General features: G+C 43.4%; 2 protein-coding genes across 2 annotated transcripts in view; one reads left to right on the forward strand and one right to left on the reverse strand.

Moving 5' to 3' along the window:
• The window catches only part of LOC131189533 (zinc finger protein OZF-like), a 65,606-nt gene that overhangs the window by 27,611 nt on the left and 11,214 nt on the right, over positions 1-26,781 (forward strand). The window lies entirely within an intron of this gene.
• On the reverse strand, positions 818-26,038 carry LOC131192720 (zinc finger protein interacting with ribonucleoprotein K-like). Its single transcript, XM_058172148.1, has 10 exons — positions 25,935-26,038; positions 19,395-19,474; positions 16,869-17,069; positions 15,007-15,029; positions 12,168-12,283; positions 11,098-11,148; positions 10,460-10,548; positions 8,886-9,009; positions 7,353-7,469; positions 818-2,919 (listed from the first exon to the last, which is right to left on the reverse strand). The coding sequence occupies exons 2-10, from the start codon at positions 19,431-19,433 to the stop codon at positions 1,610-1,612; spliced, it is 2,070 nt and encodes a 689-aa protein (XP_058028131.1). The 5' UTR covers positions 19,434-19,474; positions 25,935-26,038; the 3' UTR covers positions 818-1,609.

Consider the following 26,781-nt stretch of genomic DNA (forward strand, 5'->3'; position numbering starts at 1 on the left):
TTGAGAGGAGGCAAACCGTTGAGAGGAAGCGCTGACGGGGAAGCCTTGAGAGGAAGCGAAGGCTCCGCGCTTTCCTTCTCGTGTCTTTTCTCGTGCTTCACGCGGGTGGAGTTGCGTTTAAAGCTTTTGCCGCAGCTGTGGCAACGGAAGGGTTTTTCTCCCGTGTGGGACCTCTGGTGCGAGATCAGGTGGGCCTTTTGAATGAAACCGGCTTTGCAAAGCAAGCATTTGAAGGGCCTGTCCTTCGTGTGGGTTCTCTTGTGAACGATGAGGTGGGTCCTCTGGCAGAAACTCTTCGGGCAGTGGGAGCACTTGTACGGCTTGTCCCCCGTGTGGGTTCTCTCGTGTTTGACGAGGGACGAGTACAAGCCAAAGCTCTTGCCGCAGTCGAAACATTTGTGCGATTTCTCTCCCGTGTGGGATTTCTGGTGCCTCCGAAGGTCGGGCATCCGGTGTAACTTTTCCCGCACCCCGAACACTTGAAAGGCTTGAGCCCTCTGTGGGTCCGTTGGTGGGAATAGAAATGGGAGCTCCGATGGAACGTTTTCCCGCAGTCGGAGCAGCTGAAGAGTTTCTCCTTTTTGTGCGCTTTCTCGTGTTTGGTAAGATGGGCGCGCTGGCTGAAGACCTTCCCGCAGTCCGAACACTGGTAGGGCGTGGTCCTCTGGTGCATCTGCTTATGTTTCAGGAGGAGGAGGTGCTGATTAAATTCCTTCCCACATTTAGGACATGGTTTTGGTTTCCTTCCTTCTTTCTTTCTTTCTTTCTTTCTCTTTCTTTCTCTCTCTCTCTCTCTTTCTTTCTTTCCTTCCTTCCTTCCTTCCTTCATCCCTCCCCTCCCCCGATTCTAGTCGATCACCCAATGGCTCAATGTTTGGGAGATACTTTGTGCATCAAAATCAACCCAAGATCCTTCAAAACAGATCGGAACAGAGACATCTAACTGATCCCCCGCAAACTCGTATCTATGATTTAAATCCTACAAAGCTGGCAGGAGATTCACGGCGGGGGAAAAAATGGCAGGAGGACCCCTGCCCCTGGACTTTTTCCACCATGCATCTCTGTGGCAGGGAAGAAGCACCATTTTTGATCAAGGAAATGACCCAGGAGAGAAGAAAGGTTAATTAACCCTTCCCTTCCTCTACCGTGGCTTTTCCAGACATTACAGGAAGCCTCTCCACTGTTCCTCTCATGTCTCCCAAAATTAACTGGGAAATCCTGCCCAAGATATTCCCAAGTCAGACCTGCTGTTCTTCTTTCCTTCTTCTTTTTTTTCAAGAAGGGCAGGGGTGAAATCCAGCAGGTTCTAGAGAACCTGTAGTGGAAATTTTAAACAGTTCGGAGAATCGGCAAATACCACCTCTGGTTGGCCCCAGAGTGGGGTGGGAATGGGGATTTTGCAGTATCCTCCCCCCAGGCATAGGGAGGGAACGGGGATTTTGCAGTATCCTTCCCCTGAAGTGGGATGGGAATGGATATTTTGCAGTATCCTTCCCCTGGAGTGGGGTGGGAATGGAGATTTGGCAGTATCCTTCCCCTGCCACGCCCACCAAGCCACACCCACCGAACCGGTAGTAAAAAAATTTGGATTTCACCACTGAAGAAAGGGTTAAGCAGCCGCTTTCCCAAGTCTTCCCACAGTTCTCAATCTGGACCTCCAGCTTGGTCTTTGAGAGGGTGAAGCGTTGAGAGGAGGCAAACCGTTGAGAGGAAGCGCTGACGGGGAAGCCTTGAGAGGAAGCGAAGGCTCCGCGCTTTCCTTCTCGTGTCTTTTCTCGTGCTTCACGCGGGTGGAGTTGCGTTTAAAGCTTTTGCCGCAGCTGTGGCAACGGAAGGGTTTTTCTCCCGTGTGGGACCTCTGGTGCGAGATCAGGTGGGCCTTTTGAATGAAACCGGCTTTGCAAAGCAAGCATTTGAAGGGCCTGTCCTTCGTGTGGGTTCTCTTGTGAACGATGAGGTGGGTCCTCTGGCAGAAACTCTTCGGGCAGTGGGAGCACTTGTACGGCTTGTCCCCCGTGTGGGTTCTCTCGTGTTTGACGAGGGACGAGTACAAGCCAAAGCTCTTGCCGCAGTCGAAACATTTGTGCGATTTCTCTCCCGTGTGGGATTTCTGGTGCCTCCGAAGGTCGGGCATCCGGGTGTAACTTTTCCCGCAACCCGAACACTTGAAAGGCTTGAGCCCTCTGTGGGTCCGTTGGTGGGAATAGAAATGGGAGCTCCGATGGAACGTTTTCCCGCAGTCGGAGCAGCTGAAGAGTTTCTCCTTTTTGTGCGCTTTCTCGTGTTTGGTAAGATGGGCGCGCTGGCTGAAGACCTTCCCGCAGTCCGAACACTGGTAGGGCGTGGTCCTCTGGTGCATCTGCTTATGTTTCAGGAGGAGGAGGTGCTGATTAAATTCCTTCCCACATTTAGGACATGGTTTTGGTTTCCTTCCTTTGCCGATTCCTGGCTGAAGGAGGACTTTGCTGGTATTCTGACGATCAGTAGGAGAAAGAACGGACACCTCTTCTCTGGTCTTTTGTCCAGCTTCCCTCTGTCTTTCAGATTTGCGTTGAGGATATGTTGTGGGCTCCTCTGGGCGAAGCCCCATGTCTTTTCTCAAGGCACCTTGAGCTATAATTTCCTTAACATTTGCTGGATGGGGATTGTTTTCTTTCTCTTTCTCCTTTTCTTTCTCCTTCGCCATCTCCTCTGTCTGCCTCTTCTCCTCCATCTTCTCCTTCTCTTTCTCTATCTTCTCCTCTTTCTCCTTCTCTTTTTCCTTCTCTGACTTCTCCTTCTCTTTCTCCATCTTCTCCTTCTCCTTCTCCTTCTCTGTCTTCTCCTTCTCCTTCTCTGACGTCTCCTTCTCTTTCTCCGTCTTCTCCTTCGCTTTCTCTATCTTCCCCTTCTCCTTGCTCTTCTCCTGCTCCTGGGATGCTACCATAAACAGTAGAAAAACATCTCAGTGAGTTAGTTCACCCCATTGGTTGCCCCAGGATATCAGTTGACACCCAACTCCCATATAGGAGCTGAAAGCAATTCACTCATTCACATCATACTATCAGAGCTTATCACTTCCAACTACTTCTTAAAGTGTTTTAAATTCAAATCACTTTAAATCAGTCTGGAAGTTGAGCCACGGCAACTGGACTTTGGTAATGCCTTGGTAAGGCCACACTTAGAATACCGCATCCAGTTTTGGTCATTGTATTATAAAAAAGATGTGGAAACTCTAGAAAGAGTGCAGAGAAGAGCAACAAAGAGGATTAGGGGGCTGGAGGCTAAAACATACAAAGAATGACTGCAGGGATTGGGTATGTCTAGTTCCGTGACGGCGAATCTATATTACACGTGCCACAGGTGGCACGCAGAGCCCTCTCGGCAGGCACGCAAGCCGTCGCCCCCGTTCAGCTCCACCGTGCATGCGTGTGCACTTCCCACCAGCCAGCTGATTTTTCGGGTGTCTGCCACGCATGCACAGGGGGCGGGGCACATGCGAGAGGCACACATGCATGTGTGGGATGCACGCATGTGTGGGGTGGGGGAGTCACGGGGTCACGCACGCATTGCAGGGCGGCAGGGCGCACACGGGAGGTGTCACATGCACATTGCATTATGGATATGCGCGCGCGCTTTGGGGACTCAGTGGCGAAAAGTTAGCCATTGCTGGTCTACTTTAATGAAAAGAAGGAATAGGGCTGATAGGATAGCAGTTTTCCAATATCTCAGGGGCTGCCTCAAAAAAGAGGGGAGTCAACCTATTCTCCAGAGCACCTGAAGACAGGACCAAAAGCAAAGGATGGAAACTAATCAAGGAGAGAAGCAACCTAGAACTAAGGAGAAATTTCCTAACAGTGAGAACAATAAACCAGTGGAACAGCTTCCTTTCGGAAGTTGTGGGTCCTCCATCACTGGAGTCTTTTAAGAAGAGACTGGACAGCCACTTGTATGAAATGATATAACATAATAACAGAGTTGGAAGGGACCTTGGAGGTCTTCTAGTCCAACCCTCTGCCCAGGCAGGAAACCCTACACCATCTCAGTCAGATGGTTATCCAACATTTTCTTAAAAATTTCCAGTGTTGGAGCATTCACTTCTGCAGGCAAGTCGTTCCACTTATTAATTGTTCTAACTGTCAGGAAATTTCTCCTTAGTTCTAAGTTGCTTCTCTCCTTGATTAGTTTCTACCCATTGCTTCTTGTTCTGCCCTCAGGTGCTTTGGAGAATAGCTTGACTCCCTCTTCTTTGTGGCAGCCCCTGAGATATTGGAAGACTGCTATCATGTCTCTCCTAGTCCTTCTTTTTACTAAACTAGACATACCCAGTTCCTGCAACTGTTCTTCATATGTTTTAGCCTCCAGTCCCCTAATCATCTTTGTTGCTCTTCTCCGCACTCTTTCTAGAGTCTCCACATCTTTTAGTGAGATATAGTCTGCTTGAGCAGGGGGTTGGACTAGAAACCTTCCAAACTCCCTTCCAACTCTGTTATGTTCTATTTTGGACGTCTTTCCTTGTCAGCTCAATATGTTTCGCTGCTTATCCAAGTAGCTTCTTCAGATAACCAGCTTCTTGGATAAGCAGCGAAACGTTTCAAACCAACAAGAAGTTCAACTGCCATGACTCAATTTCAAGACAACTCTACCTGGATTACTGAGAATCTTCTCCGACACTTTGAATCGGAAACACGTGATTTAAAGTTTGAAACATCCTACTTCCCATGCAAAATTATCTCACTTTGGAAAGATTTTCAGCTTGAAACACTCCCTAAAATGATTAATCTATAAAAATTTAGACACAGCACTGAAAGCTACAATCTCTGGTATTTTTACATTATTTCATTTGTTTATTTGATTAGCATCCAGCTCTGTTGTCTTTTTTTAGGCGGCTTAATTTGCATTCCGATAAATGTCCAGCAAAGGTTTGGGTCAAATTCCACTATGAAAACTGTAAGTTTTAGGGACTCCAACCATATTTCATTTATTTTCAGGCAAAATACATTCCGATATTATGGAGGAAATTTATGTGGTCATTAAGAGTTGACGACAGTTTGATGGTATGTAATCAATGAAACAATCACTTCCAATAATAAAAATGTTCAGAGCAATTTTTAGGAAAAAAAAACAAACCATGGCAAGATTCCCATTGAAATAATGTGCAGATTTCTGACTGTTCCTTCTCAGGTAGGAAATGGAAAATTGGAAAACATAATGTGGTTTATAATGTGACTTTTGGAGTGAGTCAGATTCAAAAGCTCATTGACAAGGGACAATCTGTGCTTGCTAGGGCAGATGGACATTGAACAGGTAGTCCTTGAGTTACGACCAAAATTGGGACCAGAATTTCCGCTGCTAAGCAAGATGGTTGTTAAACTTAGTTGTCCCCAATTTTGCAATGGTTTTTTTTGTCACAGTTTTTAAGTGAATCACATGGTCGTTAAGTGAATCTTGCCGCCCCAATGGACTTTTCTTGTTGGAAGCCAGCTGGGAAGGTTGCAAATGGTGATCACATAACTCCGGGACATGCTGGTTGCCAAATACCCAAATTCTGATCATGTAACTGTGGGGATGCTGCAACGCTTGTAAATGAAAGGCCTGGTTGTAAGTCACTTTTTTTTTTGCTAAACAAATGGTTGTAAATGGAGGACTAACTATACTCCAAAATATTTACAGACCAAAAAGTTCCTTCTCCCTGACTGAGATAAACCTTTTTACACGCGGTCCTTGACTTACGACCACAACCGAGCCCCAAATTTCTGTTGCTTAGCGAGACAGTTTGTCCCATTTTACAACCTATCTTGCCACCGTTGTTAAGGGAATTATGGCGGTTATTAAATTAGTAAGATGGCTGTTCACGGGGTTGCCTTCCCCGTGGACTTCGCTCGTCCGACCGTTGCAAAGAACATCACATGACCCCGGGACGCTGCAACCGTCATAAATGTGAGTCAGTGGTTGAGTGTTTGAGTTTTGATCATGTGACCCTACGGGAGTGGCAACGGTAAGTGTGGAAAAGGGTCGTAAATCAACTTTTTCGCTGCTGCTATACCTTTGAACGGTCACTACGCGAATGGTTGTAAGTCAAGGACTACCTGTATCATATTACCACATCTCTTTGCTGTGAGCAAGCTAGAGCAGAGGAAAACATGCTTTGTTAGCTGTGAGTTCCACGGCTGATCTCCACCGTTTCCCATTCAAACACGCGCAAACACAGTGTCAACTTTGGAAGCCGTACTAGGCCGGAAGCTTCCGTGCTGCCACTTTCTCATGTGTGGGAAAGTAGGAGGAGGGTTGTCTTTAGACATGGTAGCATTCTTCCTGTCAGTCAAGTTCAGGCCGATCCTGCATCTGGAAGAGGAGTGGTCGGAGTGCTGTCTCGAGATGGGATGGATGGTGATTGGAGCATGTGATCAACTGAGAGGTGAGGAGATGGTCTTGGTGGGGGGGGGGTTGATTTACTGAGGGAAAACCCGGACTTCTCAGATTCGGGTTTTTCCAGATGTGCCAGTTTATCTATCCTAGTAAATGGAACTTTGAAAGATGCTTGCTTCGGAGTTTTTACTTGTAGTGGGGGGGGTGTGTGTGTGTGTTCTGGAATGCTGACACACAGCCTTTGGACAGATCCTTGTCTCCTCTGGGACAGTCTACCCTTGGCTGATGCTAACATGACTGTCATGCCCCCATCGGAGCCTGAATCTGCGGGGGAAGATGAGCTGAGAGATTGAGGGGGCTGCTTTGTTGGCTTGGGGGGGTGGGTGGGAATGGGGAAGGGCAGGGACAGTCAGGCCAGGGCCTTTCAGGATTAGGACAGCTTGTAGACAGGGAGGAACAGGGGCAGGATGAACATGAGAGACAGAGCTCAGACGAGGAGGAAGGACCGCCCCCTCCTCATCCGAGAGCATGGAGAGTGGAGAGAAGGTGAGAACAGCGCAGACTCACCAAGCTACTTTGGCAAAAGAGAGTGCATCTTCACAAGGCCCACCTGGGGAATGAGACTTAAGGAGACACTGTTGGGAGGGGCATTTGTTGAGAACAAAAGCTGAATTCCTGAAGTGTAGAGTGCCGACGTTTTTTTTCCTGGCTTTCTGGACTAATTACCTGGATCCTTTGCTTCCTGAACTCCTTGATTTGCCCTGCTGGATTTATTGCTGTGCAGCCTTGGGGTACACAGCGCTGGGCTGGATTATTTGGAGACAGAGGCTGCTTGAGGTGTGTATGGGAGTTTGACATCACTTTGCTCTGGGACTAGCCAGAGACGTGAGAGCGTTTGGGGAAATTTGGAGCAATAAAGGGACGGTTTGAACTGCCATCTGTTTGTGTTATCTCTGTGCTGTGCCCCAGATCATGAACAATGACCCATACTTCATTTTTCCCACCTGCAATGCTGACATCTTGATTGCCCCCTTTCTCGGAAAGTTGAGAGCGTAAACCCAAAACGGCCTCGTCTTCTTCCTCCATCCAGGAATTTGGACCCAAACCGGTAAGCGAGAGAACTAATACAAAAATAAAACCAAGAAAATAAAATCTAGGGTGTTTTATTTAACCATCCTTCTGTATGTCTCAGCAATGCAATAGCAACGTGAGTGTAGAATAAAAATAGTATTAAATGTCTCTTTCAGCTGCCACGGTATGCTATCATGTGGTGACGGTCTGCCCTGAACTCTGGGGATGGAGGATGGGAGGGGAAATGCTCAGGGGAAAACGAAAATAACTGCTGTATCTCCCCGAGATGTTACTTCAAGGTCACCCGACTGGGAAAGAAGGCAGCTGCATACTTACCTACGCTTAAAGTGACTGTTCTGAAAGCATCTTTGATCTGTCCCCCTCCACAGTCCAGGAGACACGAGCGATGACTTAATTAGCTGGCAACTATCAGCTCTGGCAGCAAACTAGCGAGCGTATGCCAAGTGTCTCTGTTATCTCTCTTGATGCTGATGAGTTAGCCAGGAAACCAAGAACAAATAGGACTTCAGCTCTAATTCTCCCTCTAAGCAGTTGATTTGCTTGCCACGAAGTGGTATCAGCCCTTGCTGCTTTTATATCTTGTGGGGTGTGGCTCCATGACTCAGCACTTCCTAGGCCTGCCCCACCCCTGCCTATGTTGTTCCCTCCTCTCCTGCCTACGAAAACTAGGGTCCAGCCAGGCCTGATTGCCATCAGCCGGATCTGGAGGCGTGGCCTGGGAGGGGAAAAGAGTCAGGGGACGGAGGCCTCGTTATCTCCTCCACCTGGCTTGCCTTTGGCTCCTGGAGCTGAGTCAGGGAAGCCGGTGCTCCCGAGGTAAGTCCTGATGGCCCTTCCCCCTCACTTTCCGAGTCTCTTTCTGGCAGGGGGCCCGGCTCGGGGGGCGCAGACACAACAATCTTGCTTGAACCTGATTGATTCTAGGCTGATTCCTCTTTTGACTCTGTCCCTAGATTCTGCTATTCCTTCTCCTACAGTGGAACAATCTAAGTCAGGGGTGTCAAACTCGGTGACATTGAGGGCCGCATCAGGGTTGTGTTTGATCTTTGGGAGGCGGGGTAAGCGTGGCCAGGGTGGGTGTGGCCAGCTCGCCATCACTCGTGTCAGGAGCGCCTGTGGTGGCCCGAGCGCTCTGCCAGCAAAAACGGGCTCCCGAGCTCTGTTTTCGGCTGCAATGGCCTCCTGCAACCTTCTGCCAGAAAAAATGGAGTTCAGTAGCCTTGCGAGGTCCATTTTCAGCTGCAGTGGTATCTCCTACAACCCTCTGCCAGCGAAAATGGTGCTCAGGAGGGCAGCACAGAGCCCTCCCAAGCTCCATTTTCACAGGCACAGGCACCGTGGGCCTGTCCTTCGCTGTTTCTTGGGAGGCCCTGTGGGCCAGATCTAAGCACCCCGCGGGCTGGATCCAGGAGTCCGAAGAAGAAACAAAATCTAGAGATTCTTACCGAGAGAGGTCACATTTTCATAATTCTCCTGCATCACTTCCTTGTACAAGACTCTCTGACTGGGGCCTAAGAGAGACCATTCTCCCTTGGAGAAGCAGACCGAGACCTCCTCGAAGGAAACGGGCTAGAAGGAAGCAACCAGAAACTTATTCAACAGGGAGAAAATCAGCCAAATATAAATGTATGATAAAAGAGGCGCCTGTTCTATCTGATGGATGGAGAGAGGTGGCCAATCAGAGACAAGCAAGGTGATTCCCCTTTTGTGACCTTCTGACAAGCAAAATCCATGGGGAAGCCAGATTCACTTAACAACCGTGTGACAATAAAACCAAGGAGTAGTGGACTTTAGAAGGAATAGATCAGACATCTAGTCCTTGCTTATCAATGGAGATTAAGTGGCCAGTTTTAAGTTTCTGAGTGTTATCATAAAAAAAGGACCTGACCTGAGGCATTGTCAGCCTCCGCATGCTGCTTATGTGGAGCTTATCTTGCTATCAACAAGATAACTTTTGCTGAGGTGCCTATAATAATTCTATACATAGCAGCACTAGATTCAGCCCCTTCAAGGTTGCTTCTGGGCAAGACTTTGTTCCAATCCCAGAACTTCCTGAAGAGAAACCATCGATTCCATCGCTGGCTGATTGGATCGAACAGGTACAAAGCACCTGGAAAATAACCCGCAAGGCCTTAGACGAAGCACATCGTTCGCATAAGAAACAGGCGGATAAGAAAAGAGCTCCGGCCAAGAATTTCCAAGTGGGAGAGAAAATTTTTCTATCTACCAAATATTTGCAAACGACTCAAAAATCGGAAAAACTTGGACCTAAATATGTTGGTCCCTTCCCCATTGTGAGGGTGATAAATCCTGTTACCGTACAGTTGGAATTATCAAAACATATTAGCATAGATGGGCAAATACAGGGAGTCCTCGAGTTATGACCACAATTGAGCCCAAAATTTATGTCGCTAAGCACAACATTTTACGACTCTTCTTGCCACACCTGTTAAGTGATTTGCTGCCGTTGCTAAGTTAGTCACACCGTTGTTAAGGGAATCTGGCTGCTCCATTGACTGCTTGTCAGAAGGTTGCAAAAGCTGATCATGTCTCTCTCTCTCTCTCTCTCTCTCTCACACACACACACACACACACACACCAGGGACACTGCAACCGCCATTAAGTATGAATCAGTTGCCAAGCATCCAAATTCTGATCATGTGCCACCGTGGTTGTAAGTGTGAAAAACGGGTGTGAGTCATTTTTTTCAGTGCCATTGTAACTTCGAATGGTCACTAAATGAACTGCTGTAAGTCGAAGACTACCTGTAATTTTGACTTTGCAGAACCGAGAGACTCATCACTCTAGAACAGGGGTCTCCAGCCTTGGCAACTTTAAGACTTGTGGACTTCAACTCCCAGAGTTCCTCAGCTGGCTGAGGAACTCTGGGAGTTGAAGTCCACAAGTCTTAAAGTTGCCAAGGTTGGAGATCCCTGCTCTAGAAGATCTGCCAGCCATCCCAATATTCATTCTTCTTAATCATTGGCTCCTCCCCTTTCCCACCTGGAATGTCCTTCACCTGAGTCTGCTGAGTCAAAGCCAGACCCCCTCCAGTCCTTCTGCAGGATTGGAGAAAGCGAAAGTACCCTGTGGATTTTTCTTGGGCTCCTGAGGAAAAAGCAGAAAGTATTTTTCAGAAATTCATTCTATTTTATCTGCCAGTTCACTCTGCGCTCATCCATCCAGGAGCATCCCACTGCAACGCAGGGATAGAAAAGACAATTTTTAAAAAAAAAATATGTCAGATACTCCCATTTTTTTTGGGGGGGGGGGAGTGAGAAATATTAACAATCACAAAAAACAAACAAAACCATCCAGCCCTCAACATTTTGGGGGGGGGGCGGGGGGGAGAAGACGAACTTTTCTGGAACTCTCTACCTGGCATTGCTGCTTGCAATTACTGCAGGTTCAAGTCCCACCAGGCCCAAGGTTGACTCAGCCTTCCATCCTTTATAAGGTAGGTAAAATGAGGACCCAGATTGTTGGGGGGGCAATAAAAGTTGACTTTGTATATAATATACAAATGGATGAAGACTATTGCTTGACATAGTGTAAGCCGCCCTGAGTCTTCGGAGAAGGGCGGGATATAAATGCAAATTAAAAAAAAAGAAAAGAAAGAAATATATGTTTTTAAAAAGTAGGTTCATACGGTTTTACCTGGTGAAACATATTCATCTGCCTCTTCCTCCAATTCCAGCTTCAGCAATTCTGAAAGGGGAGAAAGGTAAGAGGAAGAGAGATAAGACTCATTCTTCTCCCCCCCCCCCCACCCCCTGGTTTTAAGCTTACAAGGCAGGGGTGAAATCTAAAAATTTTCCCTGCCGGTTCTGTGGGCGTGGCTTAATTGGTGGGCGTGGCTTGGTGGTCAGGTGACTGAATGGGCATGGCCAATAATAATAAATAATAAAAATAATAAACAAAGTTTACAAAACTTGGGAGCGCACCGTTTTTTGGTCACCACGATGTAAAAAAAGATGTCGAGACTCTAGAAAGAGTGTCGAGAAGAGCAACAAAGATGAGGAATTGGATATGTCTATTTTAATGAAAAGAACGACTAAGGGTGACTGGATAAAAGTCTTCCAATATCTCAGGGGTTGCCACAAAGAAGAGAGGGTCAAGATATTCTCCAAAGCACCCGAAGGCAGGACAAGAAGCAACGGGTGGAAAGCAATCAAGGAGAGAAGCGACCTAGAACTTAAGGAGAAATTTCCTGACAGTGAGAACAATTAATCAGTGGAACAACTTGCCTCTACCCTGTTTCCCCTAAAATAATAAGCCTAATCGGGCTTTTGAGTGCATGCGCTCAAATAAGCCCTCCTCCAAAAATCAGCCCTCCCCAAAAATATTTAAATGCATGCGCAGCCGCATTTCCTCTGGCTAGGATTAGGGAGACAGACCTGGAAATCAGGTAAGACGGCACGAGGAGCCCCATCTTGCTCCACGCGCCCCAAAGTATTAAGACATCCCCGAAAATAAGGCCAAGCACTTATTTTGGGGTTCAAAAAAATATAAGACAGAGTCTTATTTTCGGGGAAACACGGTAGAAGTTGTGGGTGCTCCAACACTGGAAGTTTTTAAGAAGAGATTGAACAACTATTCGTCTAAAATGGTATAGGGTTTCTTGCCTGAGCAAGGGGTTGGACTAGAAGACCTCCAAGGTCCCTTCCAACTGTGCTGTGCTGTTCTGTTCTGTTCTGTTCTATCCTCTCCTCTCTATCTGAACTCACCTTTAAATGTGCATAAAACCTCTTTTAGTTCAATCCTCTTTCTCGAAAAACGGTAGAACCTGTACTCCATCTCTTCAAAATCTCTCTTCCATTTAGAAAATGTTTGATTCTTCCTGCTGATAAAAGGTGGAAAATACGAGCCTTTTAGGGTTGAAACAATGGTCTTTATCGGATTTCCATCTAGCACTGATTTCCTAGTTGTCATTTCTTGTCTATTTTGACTCTCTAATAACTAAACTAAACTAATAAACTAATAAAATAAATAAATAATTGCTACCAACCTGCCTTCCATTGAGGACCTGTATACTGCACGAATCAAGAAGAGGGCCGTGAAAATATTTGCAGATCCCTTGCATCCTGGACATAAACTGTTTCAACTCCTACCCTCAAAACGACGCTATAGAGCACTGCACACCAGAACAACTAGACACAAGAACAGTTTTTTCCCGAAGGCTATCACTCTGCTAAACAAATAATTCCCTCAACACTGTCAGACTATTTACTGAATCTGCACTACTATTAATCTTCTCATAGTTGCCATCACCAATCTCTTTCCACTTATGACTGCATGACTATAACTTGTTGCTGGCAATCCTTATGATTTATATTGATATATTGACCATCAATTGTGTTGTAAATGTTGTACCTTGATGAACATATCTTTTCTTTTCTGTACACTGAGAGCATATGCACCAAGACAAATTCCTTGTGTGTCCAATCACACTTGGCCAATAAAAATTCTATTCTATTCTAACTCAAATCCTGCCTATCCTGGATTCATCACACAATAAACATTTCATAGGCAAGCATGAAGCTGTTTGCCAAAAGAATACAGGCCGTCCTCAACTTACAATCATTCATTTAGTGACCATTCAAGGTTACAACAGCACTGGAAAAAAAGTGATTTATGACCATTTTTCTACATTTACAGCCATTGCAACATCCCCATGGTCCACGTGATCAAAATTCAGACACTTGGCAAACTGACTCAGATTTATGACCGTTGTGTCCCAGGGTCACGTGATCCCCTTTTGCGACCTTCTGACAAGCAAAGTCAATATTTTTTTTTATTTATTTACATTTATATCCCGCCCTTCTCCGAAGACTCAGGGCGGCTTACAGTGGCTTCCAATAGGGAAAGCCAGATTCACTTAACAACCCATGTTACTAATTTAACAAGCGCAATGGTTTACTTAATGACTGTGGCGAGAAAGGTTGTAAAAAGGAACAGATTCACCTAGCTGTCTCACTTAGCAACAGAATTTTTGGGCTCAATTGTGGTCATAAGGCCGAAGACGGCCTGTATGTGGGTCGTTATGTTTATTTAATGCTACTCAGAAGGAGGAATATCAATGCTTCTAATACTGATTGTAGGAATTATTCTCACAATCGTATGCTCTTCTCTCCCTTCAGATGACTCCAATTTGTTCCTATAATAAAAATGGCTGCCCATTCAGAGCAGACTCTGGACAGCATTTGATACTAATACTTTACTTCTTATCTCCCTTTTATTGCTTTAAGAAATATACATGCTTGCCTATCCTAATAGTGTGGTGGCCTAGAGGTGGGGCTCTTGCCTCACAATCAGGAGGCTGTGAGTTCGATCCTAGATAGAGGCAGATATTTCTTTCTCTGGGGGGCAAACTGAGAATTTATTTATTTATTTTATTCGATTTTTATACCGCCCTTCTCCCGAAGGACTCAGGGCAGTGTACAGCCAGATAAAAATCCACAATATACACATTAAAACAAAATTAAAACAAAACATATTACAGGGTGGCCGAAATTTAAAACAATTTAACAAACCTTAAAACAGACCTGGGCAAATTAAGGCCCGCGGGCCACATCTGGCCCTTTGTACGTCCCTGTCCGGCCCGCGTGAGGCCAATCATAAACACCATAAAAAATAAATTGCACTGGTTCAATAATTGTTTTTCTTATTTAACCAATAGACCACAGTTTCACATAACCTAATATACATATTTACAGAGTGCTTTATTCTTCTGATTATCAGTACCAGCTATTCAAAATATTTAATTTAAGTATTTTACAATGAAAGAAAGTTGGTGGCCCTCTGACACAATTCAGGCTTCTCATGCGGCCCCTGATAAAAATTAATTGCCCACCCCTGCCTTAAAATATAAATAGCCCCAATTAAAATTTAATAAAACTTTTAAGCCAGTCCTGCTTGTATAAATAGGTGCGTTTTCAGCTCACGGCGAAAAGTCCGAAGATCAGGCACTTGACGTAAACCAGGGGGAAGTTCGTTCCAGAGCATAGGAGCTCCAACAGAGAAGGCCCTTCCCCTGGGGCCCGCCCGCCGACATTGCTTGGCGGACGGCACCCTGAGAAGCCCCTCTCTGTGTGAGCGTACGGGTCGGTGGGAGGCATAAGGTAACAGCAGGCGGTCCCGTAAGTACACGGGCCCTAAGCCATGGAGCGCTTTAAAGGTGGTAACCAAAAACTTAAAGCGCACCCGAAAGACCACAGGGAGCCAGTGCAAACTGCGCAGGAGTGGTGTTACATGGGAGCAACGAGTTGCTCCCACTATTACCCGCGCAGCTGCATGAGAATGCTGAAAAAAACCTTCGCACTGGCCACAGGAAGGGCATCTGGCCAGTAAACACTCAGACTCCACCCCATAAGGAATTATGGAGTCGTTAAAAGATGAGGATGAGGTGCTTGCCTATCCTGGTTGCTAACAATGAAAAACAAGAAAAATACAATTGAAAGCAGATGAATATAATCAATGCAAATTACCCGACAAAAGAGTTAAGGAATCATTCCGAGGTCAACCTAACGAATAACCGTACAAATTATACAATTTGTATAAACATACCCCTTGGTTGCTCTTCTGAGACTCTGCAGCAAACAAGAAAAGGAAGGAAGGAAGAAAACAGAAAGAAAAATGTATCAGGCATGATAGTCTTCTGGGAATAATTCAGATTATTTTCTTCTGTAACCATTTCCCCATAAAAAAATTACTAAACAACATTAATCATTTTCCCCTTAAATAAAAGTAAATAGCTGATACAAATATAGAACTGGTTGATTAATTATCATTAATTATGGGAATAATTAATGAATTAATTCAATAATTCCTGACAATGCTCCATTCAACTCGTTTTGATTGGTAGACCTACCGTATTTTTCGGAGTATAAGACACACCTTAGTTTTTGGGGAGGAAAATAAGAAAAAAGCTGCTTGGCAGGTGGACTGGCCTCCCGGAATAGCCCCAATCAGCTGTTCCCAGAAGTGAATTTTAGCAACAGGTTCCTTGGTTGTGAGCTCTGTGCCTTGCCTTTTTTGGCTTTTTTTTCTGCCTCTGAAACTCGGTTTCAGAAAGAACTTTTTTTCTGTCTCTGAAAGCCTCCGAAACAGCTTCAGAAAAAAAGCCTCTGAAGCTCTGTTTGGGGGCTTCTTTTCTGAAGCTTCTTTCAGCCTCTGAAACCTCCCTTTGAGAAGCTGCGTGGGCTACATTCGGAGGATAAGACGCACCCAGATTTTCACCCTCTTTTTTGAGAGAAAGAGGTGCGTCTTATTTATTTATTTATTTATTTCGATTTTTATACCGCCCTTCTCCCGAAGGACTCAGGGCGGTGTACAGCCAAGTAAAATTCAATATATAAACATTAAGAGAAATTAAAAAGCATATTATAATGTGGCCGAAATTTTAAAACAATTTAAAATCTTAAAATATAAATAACCCCAATAAAATTTCAGTCCAGTCCCGCTTGAATAAATAGGTGCATTTTCAGCTCACGGCATTATACTCCAAAAATACGGTAAATAGGTAGTCCTCGACCACAAGAGCGCCTTACGACCTTTCTTGCCACAGTTCTTCAGTGAATCACTACAGTTGTTAAGTGAGTAACAACACCGCTGTTAAGTGGATCTGGCTTCCCCATTGACTTTGCTTGTCAGAAGGTCCCGAAAGGGGATTGCATGAGCCTGCGATACCGCAACCGTCATAAATATGTCAGTTGCCAAATGTCTGAATGTTTACTCATGTATGCTGCAACGGTCATAAGTCTGAAAAGCAGTCATAAGTCTTTTTTTTCGATGCCGTTGTAACTTTGAACGGTCACTAAATGAACTGGTGTTAAGTCGAGGACTATCTGTCAGCTTGACTCTACTTTAAGTCTTTGAAGCGAAACATAGTGGGCTAAATGCTGTCTCTTAAGGACTATTTTGAAGGAGCCATTTTTATAAGTAGCCCAGAGGTCCTTGACTTACAACCCTTCATTTAGTGACCGAAGTTACCACAGCACTGAAGACAGTGACTTATGACCATTTTTTACACTTACGACCATTGCAGCATCATGGTCGCATAATCAAACTTTGGACACCTTGCAATTGATTCATATTTATGACGGTTGCGGTATCCAGGCGACCCCCTTTTGCGACCATCTGACAAGCAAAAATCAACAGGGAAGCCGCCCTCACTTTAACAACCGTGTGACGTAACTTTTAAGAACTGGAGGGATTCGCTCAACAACTGTGGCAGGAAAGGTCCCAAAACGGGGCAAAACCCGCTTAATAACTGTCTCACTTAGCAACAGAAATGTTGGGCTCAACTTTGGTCGTAAGTCGAGGACTGCCTGTATACGTTGAGAAGCAGCCGGTGGAGCTTTCTGAGTCGAAATCAAGAAGGCCCAAAATCACATTTCATTTTGGGAAGCGGGTTTTTAATTTCCCACCTTTGACAGAGGCTCCGTTTCTCCTTCCTCCCGGCCGGCTCCGCCGTGGCCGTGTCTTGAAAGGTGCTCATCTCGCCTCACGATGATGTCCTTCTCCAGCTCTTCCAACTGCCTTAACAAGAGCTCTTCTTGATCTCGGAGAAACCTTTGCAGCTCTTTCCATTCCCAGACAATATTCTCCCGCTCCGATTCCGCCTTTCTCTGCAAGGTCACAATGGAAGAACGCTACAATACTCTATTTAAATGTCTAAAAGAATAGAATAGAATAGAATAGAATTTTTTTTATTGGCCAAGTGTGATTGGACACACAAGGAATTTGTCTTGGTGCATATGCTCTCAGTGTACATAAAAGAAAAGATACCTTCATCAAGGTACAACATTTACAACACAATTGATGATCAATATATCAATATAAATCATAAGGATTGCCAGCAACAAGTTATAGTCATACAGTCATAAGTGGAAAGAGATTGGCGATGGGAACTATGAGAAGATTAATAGTAGTGCAGATTCAGTAAATAGTCTGACAGTGTTGAGGTTGGTCTTTAATGAAAATCTCAGCTAGGCTTCCTAGCAGGGGTAAAATCTACTTACCTCCCTTACCGGTTTGGAAGCGCATGCGCTCACTTCGCTCGTGTGCGCACATCATATGTGCGCGCGCACACTCTGCGCATGCGCAAAACCTTTCTGCGCATGTGCAGAGAGTACAAAACACCGACAGTCGGGCGGGTGAGCGGAGCCTCGCATCACAATTGCTACCGGTTCTCTGAACCACCAGCCAAGTTTGCTAGCGGATTGGGCGATCCGGTCCGAACCGGAAGCATTTCACCCCTGCTTCCTAGTCTGAGGAAGGGAGGGTCTTAGCCCACCTTAGCAAAGATGAGCTCTTATATAAAGGAAAAAAAGCAAACCGTTCAAAGGGGGGAAAAAATACAAGTGACTGTGAGAGGAATCTTGCAGTCCTAACACACACTGAATTCAGTCCTCAAAATGGTGGCATAGAACCAGTAGGATTGCCCGAGTTTTACATGATTGCAGGCAGATGCTAGATTTCTACCTTCACAGGTTCCAAATTTTTTCAGGGTTTCATTCTGAAATGCTGAAGCCCCCTACCGTATCTTGGAAGAAGGGCCAACTGATACAGGTAGTCCTTGACTTACAACCCTTCATTTTTGTAAATGACGACCACAGCCTCATCCAACTAAGACAGAAGAAACAGGCTTCCATCTTTGTAACAAATCAGGAGGCAGACGGCTTGATGTGCAATTTAAGGGAAATCAACTCAATTGTAATATTATTGCATCTTAAATATCTTGGGTCGCTCTGGATCACACACTTCGCTATTAAAAAAAACACTTGAAGACCTCTGCCAAACTGAGAAGCAGAAATAACATCCTGCACAAGCAATGCAGCATTTAGTGTTGTGACCCAGGCCCAAGGAGGTAGTAGTACACGCAATCAGTTCAAAAACAGACTTTATTAGAACAGTTGAGAATTAACTCATTCTCAGCGTCGTCCAAATTAAATCAAAGCAAATTCTTCATAACACAATTCTTCACCAACCTTGGTCTAATTAGGCAAACTGCCAAAGGCCTTTCTTGGCAAAAGTTCAAAAACAGAAGACGCCGACAAGAAATAAATGCAGCAAGACAAAGAGCCAGGATATCAACATTGTTTTCCGACAAAGAGCCCAAACACCGTTGCTGGTCTTTTAAGCCTTAAGGGAGGGGTCAATCATCTCTTGGCCCTACTCCCAAGTCGTCCTCTTTGCTTGAACTGCTCTTGCCTTCTGGCTGCTCTTCTCATGAGTGCATTAGGAACAGGCTCCTCCTGTTCCTCTGCCTCATTACTGTCAGCCTCTGGAGGCTCTGGAGTCCGCACCTCACTCCCCAATGGCCCTGGCCCCACTTCTGCCTCCGATGCAGAGCCCTCAGCCGGGCCTTCCCCGGACTCCAGGACTGGCCCATGTTCTTCCTCAGCCTCATCACTGTCTGACTCCATTGCCAGCTCCGCAGGCTGCTGGCGGATCACAACACTTAGCTGGGGGTTGACAACAGACACACTGTGAATGTCTACATTTAACTCGGTTTACCCTCAGCAGAGTATTGTGGCTTAATAGCCCGTAACAAGTAAAATTGACGCAGAATTGTATGAATCAATGCACATTGTTAGTGGGACAATTTGATCTACTCCCCCATACTGATTGCATGTTCTGAGGCATAGATTCCTTAGAAAATTGCCCCACTCAACAACCCCCCCTCCCAATGTTGAAGCTCTCTCTGTATCTTGGAAAAACCACCTGGATTTGATCAGCCCTGTGCGGTATAGACAACACTGAACCATACTGGCACCTCCAGACCCCACCTTTTGAATGCAGCTCTTGCAGGATCTCCAACTTGGTTTTTATCCACCTCAAGGCAAATTTTGGACGAATCGCCATTTCTAAGGGCAGTCTTGAAACGAGAAGGTTGTAAAAAATTCAGAGAAAGAGAAGATCAAAACTCACAATGCTACAGTAGATCTTACCAGCAAATCCTCACTTTTCCTCAGATAAGGGAGTTTCATTTCTCTGCTCTTTTTCACATTCTCTCTCGGCACCTGCGTATCTAGGATCAAACGCGAAAAGGTTAACGATCTTTCGTACAGTCCAATTGAATCCTCTTCTTAAAATAACTTATTTTAAGAAGGAAACCCTGAATCTTAGCTTCTGAAAAATTAAATACGAAGCCGGAGAACCTCTCTTCCAGGATCTTTAATCCATATGTATATAGAAGATATTAAAATATCCAGGTTTTGCTCATTCGTGTGGATAATACGTGCAACTCAACAAGCCATCCTGAGTTTGAAAAATTTTTTTTGCTTGCAGGTAACACGCAACGTGCTCCAGCAACCTGTGTTTATTTTGTCATGTCCCTATAACAGAAGAACAGAGTTGGAAGGGACCTTGGAGGTCTTCTAGTAGTTCAACCCCCTGCTCAGGTAAGAAACCCTTATACCATTGCAGGCAAATGGTTATCCAATCTCTTCTTAAAAGCTTCCACCGTTGGAGTGCCCACAACTTCTGGAGGCAAGTCGTTTCTCTGATTAATTCTAATTTCAGGAAATTTCTCCTTATTTCTAGGTTACTTCTCTCCTTGATTCGTTTCCATCCATCCATTTTTTTGTCCTGCCCTCAGGTGCTTTGGAGAATAAATTGACTCCCTCTTCTTTCTGGAAATCCCTTAGATACTGGAAGACTGCTACCATGTCTCCCCTAGTCCTTCTTTTTATTAAACTAGACATACCCAATTCCCAGTTATTTACCCAGTTATTCTTTACCCAATTAAAGAATTAAGCCTCCAATTCCCTAATCATCTTTGTTGCTCTTCTCTGTACTCTTTCCAGAGTCTCAACACCTTTTCTACATTGTGGCGACCAAAACTGGATGCAGTATTCCAAGCTTGGTCTTACCAAGGCCTTATAAAGCGGTATCAACACTTCATGTAATTTTGATTCTATCCCACTGTTAATACAATGGTGTTGGCTTTTTTGGCTATAATGCCTGGTTTCCAGAGGCAACTTGAAGTTGTCTTTCACTCTTGCAGTGTTAAAATAAAATTTTCCTCTTTCACTGAGGCACTTCTTTCGTTGTCAATTCAATCTAAAGTGCTTGACCAATCAGTCCAGTACTCAAGAAAAATATTTAAACGAATGATAGAACTGGAATGACTATATTCAAAACAGATATCAGATTAAGAGATATCAGATTGCCTTTGAATGAAGGAAGTAATTTTTGATTTTAATGGAGGAAGTCAGGATATGCGAAAGAAAAGGATTATAATGGTGTTAGATTTTAAAAATTTAATGTATGGAATGTTTGTTTATTGAACTATACCTTGTGTTTGCTCCGGGAAGTCTGGGGTGGGGAGGGTGGTTATGGAGGGAGGGGGGAGGGGGAGGAGGAAAAATTTATTTGTTTTTGTAAAACTTTTTCAATAAAAAAAAATTTAAAAAAGAGAAAAAAACACAAGAGGCAAAAATAGGGTACAAATGAATAAACAGGAAATTGATATGATTAATAGAAAAAAAAGTGCTTGACCAATCAGTGTGGCGATGAGAGTCAGGCAATTCCTTGAAGGACCTGGAATCAACTGGATAACTAGTGATCGATTTCAATAGGGACAGCTCATTCCTTCTGCTCTGGTGCCTTGGATAATGCCTTCCCTGGCAACTTTGCTTGAAGAATGGAAGACATAAGACAACAGAATGGCAATTTGGCCTCCCTTAAAAAGTGGGTTTAGGATTCTACATTTGGAAGTTTCCCAGGGAATCTCATGAAGCTACTCCACCTGCCGCACCCTTTTTTTAAAAAAAAATTTTTTATTTACATTTATATCCCGTCCTTCTCCGAAGACTCAGGGCGGCTTACATTGTGGAAGGCAATAGTCTCATTCTATTTGTATATTTACAAAGTCAACTTATTGCCCCCCAACAATCTGGGTCCTCATTTTACCTACCTTATAAAGGATGGAAGGCTGAGTCAACCTTGGGCCTGGTGGGATTCGAGCCTGCAGTAATTGCAGGCTGCTGTGTTTTAATAACAGGCTTCTTACAGCCTGATCTACCACGGCCCTGTTGTTGTTGTTGTTTTTCTGCTGAATAACTCCCCCCTCCACCCTCCAGAGTCACAGTACTATGAAATACCTGTAGATGAGATGAACTTATGGAGATCAAGAGCCGTAAAATTCAAGAGGTGAAGTTGAGGAGATCAGGAGAAGGTGAATAACCACTGTTAGGAAAAAAAGAAAAGAAAAGAAAAAAGAAAGTAAATATATCTGTTTCAAGATAATCTTGCAGGATCCAATCTGAGTCAAGCTATTCTCCAAAGCACCTGAAGGTAGGACAAGAAGCGACAGATGTAAACTAATCAAGGAGAGAAGCAACTTAGAACTAAGGAGGAATTTCCTGACAGTGAGAACAATTAATCAGTGGAACGACTTGCCTCCAGAAGTTGTGAATGCTCCAACACTGGAAGTTTTTCAGAAGATGTTGGAGTTGGTCACCCAAGGTTTATTCTTCCAAGCTTTCGGACTTGGTTCTGGAGCCTATCATGAGGGAACTTCGGTCTTTTCAGAATAGAATTTTTTTTTATTTATTGGCCAAGTGTGATTGGACACACAAGGGATTTGTTTTGGTGCATATGCTCTCAGTGTACATAAAAGAAAAGATACCTTCATCAAGGTACAACATTTACAACACAAATGATGGTCAATATATCAATATAAATCATAAGGATTGCCAGCAACAAAGTTACAGTCATAGTCATAAGTGGAAAGAGATGGGTGATGGGAACGATGAGAAGATTAATAGTAGTGCAGATTTAGTAAATAGTTTGACAGTGTTGAGGGAATTATTTGTTTAGCAGAGTGATGGCCTTCGGGGAAAAAACTGTTCTTGTGTCCTGTTGTTCTGGTGTGCAGTGTTCTATAGCATCGTTTTGAGGGTAGGAGTTGAAACAGTTTATGTCCTGGATGTGAGCGATCTGTTAATATTTTCACTGTAAATATGTACACTGGGATGTCCCGACGTTTTATTTATATAATTCCTAGTTGTGTAAAGATTTTAATTGTTGATTGAGGTATAAAACAATGCATACAATCCAACGCACGTATTCTGGGGAGAGAGAAGTTCTCTGATGATGGGCTCCAGAATGAACCCGAAAACTTGGAAGAATAAACCTTCAGTGACTGATTCAGATTAGATCTTGCAGGAAAAAAAAGCTGATTACCATAGTTTGGACTTTATCCAGATTTAACAGGGATTCTTCCTGTGTCCTTAAATCACCAAACAGATGAGGTCCTGATTTTTTCTTTTAAATGTTGTCCCAGAAAGCTGGGTTCGCACCTGGTGTGCCACGCCCAATGAAACACACACCGATTGCAAAGAGTTTATTCTGCGTAGAAATAGGACACAGGGGGATCAATCCCAACAGGCCTAGTGCCAAAGCCGTTCCTTCAACAATACAGCTTTTATAGTTAATTCTCCATAAGCCCACCTTAAACCAACCCCTTTTCGGGTATCCTAACACCTTATCCATGTTACCCAATGCCAGCCAATATTGCTTAGCTAGCATCAGCATGACAGGTAGTCCTCGACGTACGACCGCAATCGAGCCCAAAATTTCCATTGCTAAGTGAGATTTGTTACTTATTGTTAAAGTGAGTTTTGCCCCATTTTACGGTCTTTCTTGCCACAGCTGTTAAGTGAATCACTGCAGTTGTGGTGTTAGTAACACAGCTGTTAAGTGAATCCGGCTTTCCCGTGGCCTTTGCATGTCGGAAGGTGACTGCGAGACATGACCAATTGTCATAAATGCGAGTCAGTTGCCTGAAGTGTGAAAATGGGCATAAGTCACTTTTTTCAGGGCTGTTGTAACTTTTGAACAGCCACTAAATGAACTGTTGTAAGTCGAGGACTAACGATATCTGGCATCAATCAGCACATTTGTCCCAGTAACAATTAGCGCATACCATAATTAGTACATTGTCTCCAAGTTCCTCTTTTCCTCAGCTGTTGCTTTGTCCTATGATATGTTTGGGGTTTCACTTGAAGAAGGATTTTTGATCACTTTTGCCTTCCGAAATATTCTTAAACATTCCTGCATGCTAGCAGGCTACTAAGTATCAAGGCCTAGCTGCTTCTAAATATGAACCCTTTACACAGCGGGGCTACAAATAATTATAAGCTTTTCCATCCCTATTTAACAAAAAAACCCACCATCCTATATTAAATAAATATTCCAGGTGAGGAGGTTTCTATCTAATGCTCAAATTGACTCAACATCTAATCATAAAATGTACGTGTGTGTGTGTGTATTTAACCATCTGTTATTGCATTTAACACATAGAAAGTCCATAAATTCCAGTCTCTTATAAAACTGCCTAGTTCTATTGTTTTCTCTTTTTATTTTCAGCATCCAGCCAGGGTGGATTCTATGTATATGTAATCCTAAATTTATTTGATAATTGATACTCCTTTTTTTCCTTTTTGTTGTTAGTGATGGTGTTTTTTTTTTGTATTTTATTTTTTATGATAAACAAAATAAATATATTTAATACATTTTAACTTGTTAATATAAAGATATTAGAGGATGAGGCTTTTAGTTCTTCCTTCATAAACACTGAAAATATTTAGCAACCAAATCTTCCTTTTCCTTTTGTTCCCATGGGATTGATTTTGTTGTTCCTTTAACTGGATGCCGCTAGATCAGTCTTGTCAATCTTGATGCAAGAATTGCATCAGCAGCTGGAACAGCTGGCAAAGGTTTTCCTCTCCTGGACTGCTGTTTTTTAAATAAGTCTTACCAATAACTCACACTTCACTATCACTCCAGTTGATGATCCCTAACCCTTTGATTTTATGGTGTCAATGTATTTTGACGAGAGTTAAATGATTTCTATAAAGGACTCTAGAAATGCTGTGGTAGAATAGAAATAGTTACTACTCTGCAACAGGTTCTGGGCTATAATAAAATAAGATCCCTTTATGGAAATCATCTAACTTTTCCCTCTTTTCATAGCTTGTAAATTAATAATATCAAAGGCACGAAATATTTGCCAGAGAGATGGTTATTTCATTTGCACCCTGGTTTCGTGGAAGAAGGAAAAGTGGAGAATGATAAAAAAAAAAAGTGAATTTACAGAAAAGAAAAAAATATTATTTTTTGTATAATTTTTCAATTATACAGAGTGGAAATTATGCATAGCTGTTAGTTTATAATGTTGCAGAAAGTTAAAAGTTAAGTCTTCAAATCAGGAGACAAAACCACGAATGAGAGGAGAAACAAGAAACATTGCTTCAGTATAAAGAAGGTATTCCTATTGTTTCCCCCCAAATAAGACATCTCCTGATAATAAGCCCAATTGGGCTTTTGAGCGCATGGCAATAAGACCAAGCACTTATTTCAGGGTTCAAAAAAATATAAGTCAGGGTCTTATTTTCAGGGAAACACGGTAATCTAATTAATACACATGGGCTAATTATCAAAGCTTACTGCATAAACCACAATCAGCTACATGTGTACAGTTCATTCAATTTATGTTAAATGATGTATTAGTACAATATATGAACTGATCTGTAATATAAGAAGTCTTGGACTGTGCTTTATTTAATAGAAATACTATTCAATCTCCTTTTTTGTTTGTTTGTTTGCTTGTTTGGCAAATCCAACTGAGCCGCAAAAAAAATCATCTATTGTACTGTCCTTCCTGTTAAAGACTACTTCAGCTTTAATTGCAATAATACTAGAGCAACCAATAGATTTAAACTTAATGTCAACCGCTTTAATCTAGATTGCAGAAAATATGACTTCTGTAACAGAATCATCAGTGCTTGGAATACTTTACCTGACTCTGTGGTCTCTTCTCATAATCCTAAAAGCTTTAACCAAAAACTTTCTACTATTGATCTCACCCCATTCCTAAGAGGACCATAAGGGGCGTGCATAAGCGCACAAACGTGCCTACCGTTCCTGTCCTATTGTTTTTCTTTTCTTCTTTCTATATATATATATGCTTATACCTCCTTATATTTACTCATATATGTGTTTATATACTATATAATCTTTTTTTGTATGATACCTACATATATTGTTGTGACAAAATAAATAAAATAAATAAATAAATAAATAAATAAAATAAATATTTATGTAAAACACAAAGAAGAACCTTTTCCTTGGCAAGCAATCAACTCTCAGGCTACAACAGGAGCCCATGGGAATATCCATTACCAGGAGACAGCTCCCCGCTTATCAGACCAAGAGCCATCTTCAGGACTAGAAACTTCTTTAAAAAATAAAGAGAGATCATGTTTTGATTTCCATCCTTCGTATTAAAAAAAAACAAAGAGATCTTTCTAAGAGCCGTTCAGATGCTTAAACTGCATCGCCTTCAATTTTCTGATCAGGAATCATTTTTGAAATAATGCTGCAACCTGTTTGGAGGGAGCCACAGCACGTGAAAAGAAAAAAAAAGAGGCGCGGTTTTAAAAAGAAAGTTAAAAAAAAAAACAAGAGAGAGAGAAAAATACCTTTTTTCTGGGTCTCTTCCCTCCACGATGGGATGCAGCAGCAACAGCTGCTCACTTTCACAATGGAAACAGGTAACTGGTTGCAAACACCGGATACAGCTTGAAAAAACTCCTTGCAAAACTGGCATGCATCTCAGCAGAGGCACCATAGAGGAGTGGGGGACAGAGAGGAACAAACAATGATGTGGGGATTTTTTATTCCGCCCCCTGGAGGCCGGAGGGAACGCTCAATTAATATCCCAAAGGTGCTTTTTTTTCAAATAGCTGCTGGATTTTGGTTTTTTTTTTCTCTTTGAAGATGTTTCGTTTCTCATCCAAGAAGCTTCTTCAGCTCTGACTGGATGGTGGGGAATGGAAGGATTTATACTCGTTTGCATCCTTTTAGGGAGTCATTAAGGCCATCTGGGGGTTTATCTGTGTCGTCAGAGTCACCTGAGTTGTACAAATGGGTGTGGAGCCTTCGTGAAACTGTTGAAAGGACTGTGCTGTCATCTATCTGGAGACAGATGATGTCTATCCCTCCCCCTTCGTTGAGAAAAGACTTGTTCAGTTTTGACAGAAATGGCCTCTTTGACCCCTCTTTCAAGCCAGCGGTCCTCTCTGTCCAAAATGTGGACTTTGCTGTCGTCAAAATAGAATAGAATAGAATAGAATAGAATAGAATAGAATAGAATTGAATTGAATTTTTTATTGGCCAAGTGGGATTGGACACACAAAGAATTTGTCTTTGGTGCATAAGCTCTCAGCGTACATAAAAAGACAAGATACATTCATCAAGAATTCTAAGCTACAAATAAGCAATCAGGAAACAATATCAATATAAATGGTAAGGATGCAAGCAACAAAG

The sequence above is a fragment of the Ahaetulla prasina genome, chromosome 2 (assembly GCF_028640845.1).
Source record: "Ahaetulla prasina isolate Xishuangbanna chromosome 2, ASM2864084v1, whole genome shotgun sequence".
NCBI lineage: Eukaryota > Metazoa > Chordata > Lepidosauria > Squamata > Colubridae > Ahaetulla > Ahaetulla prasina.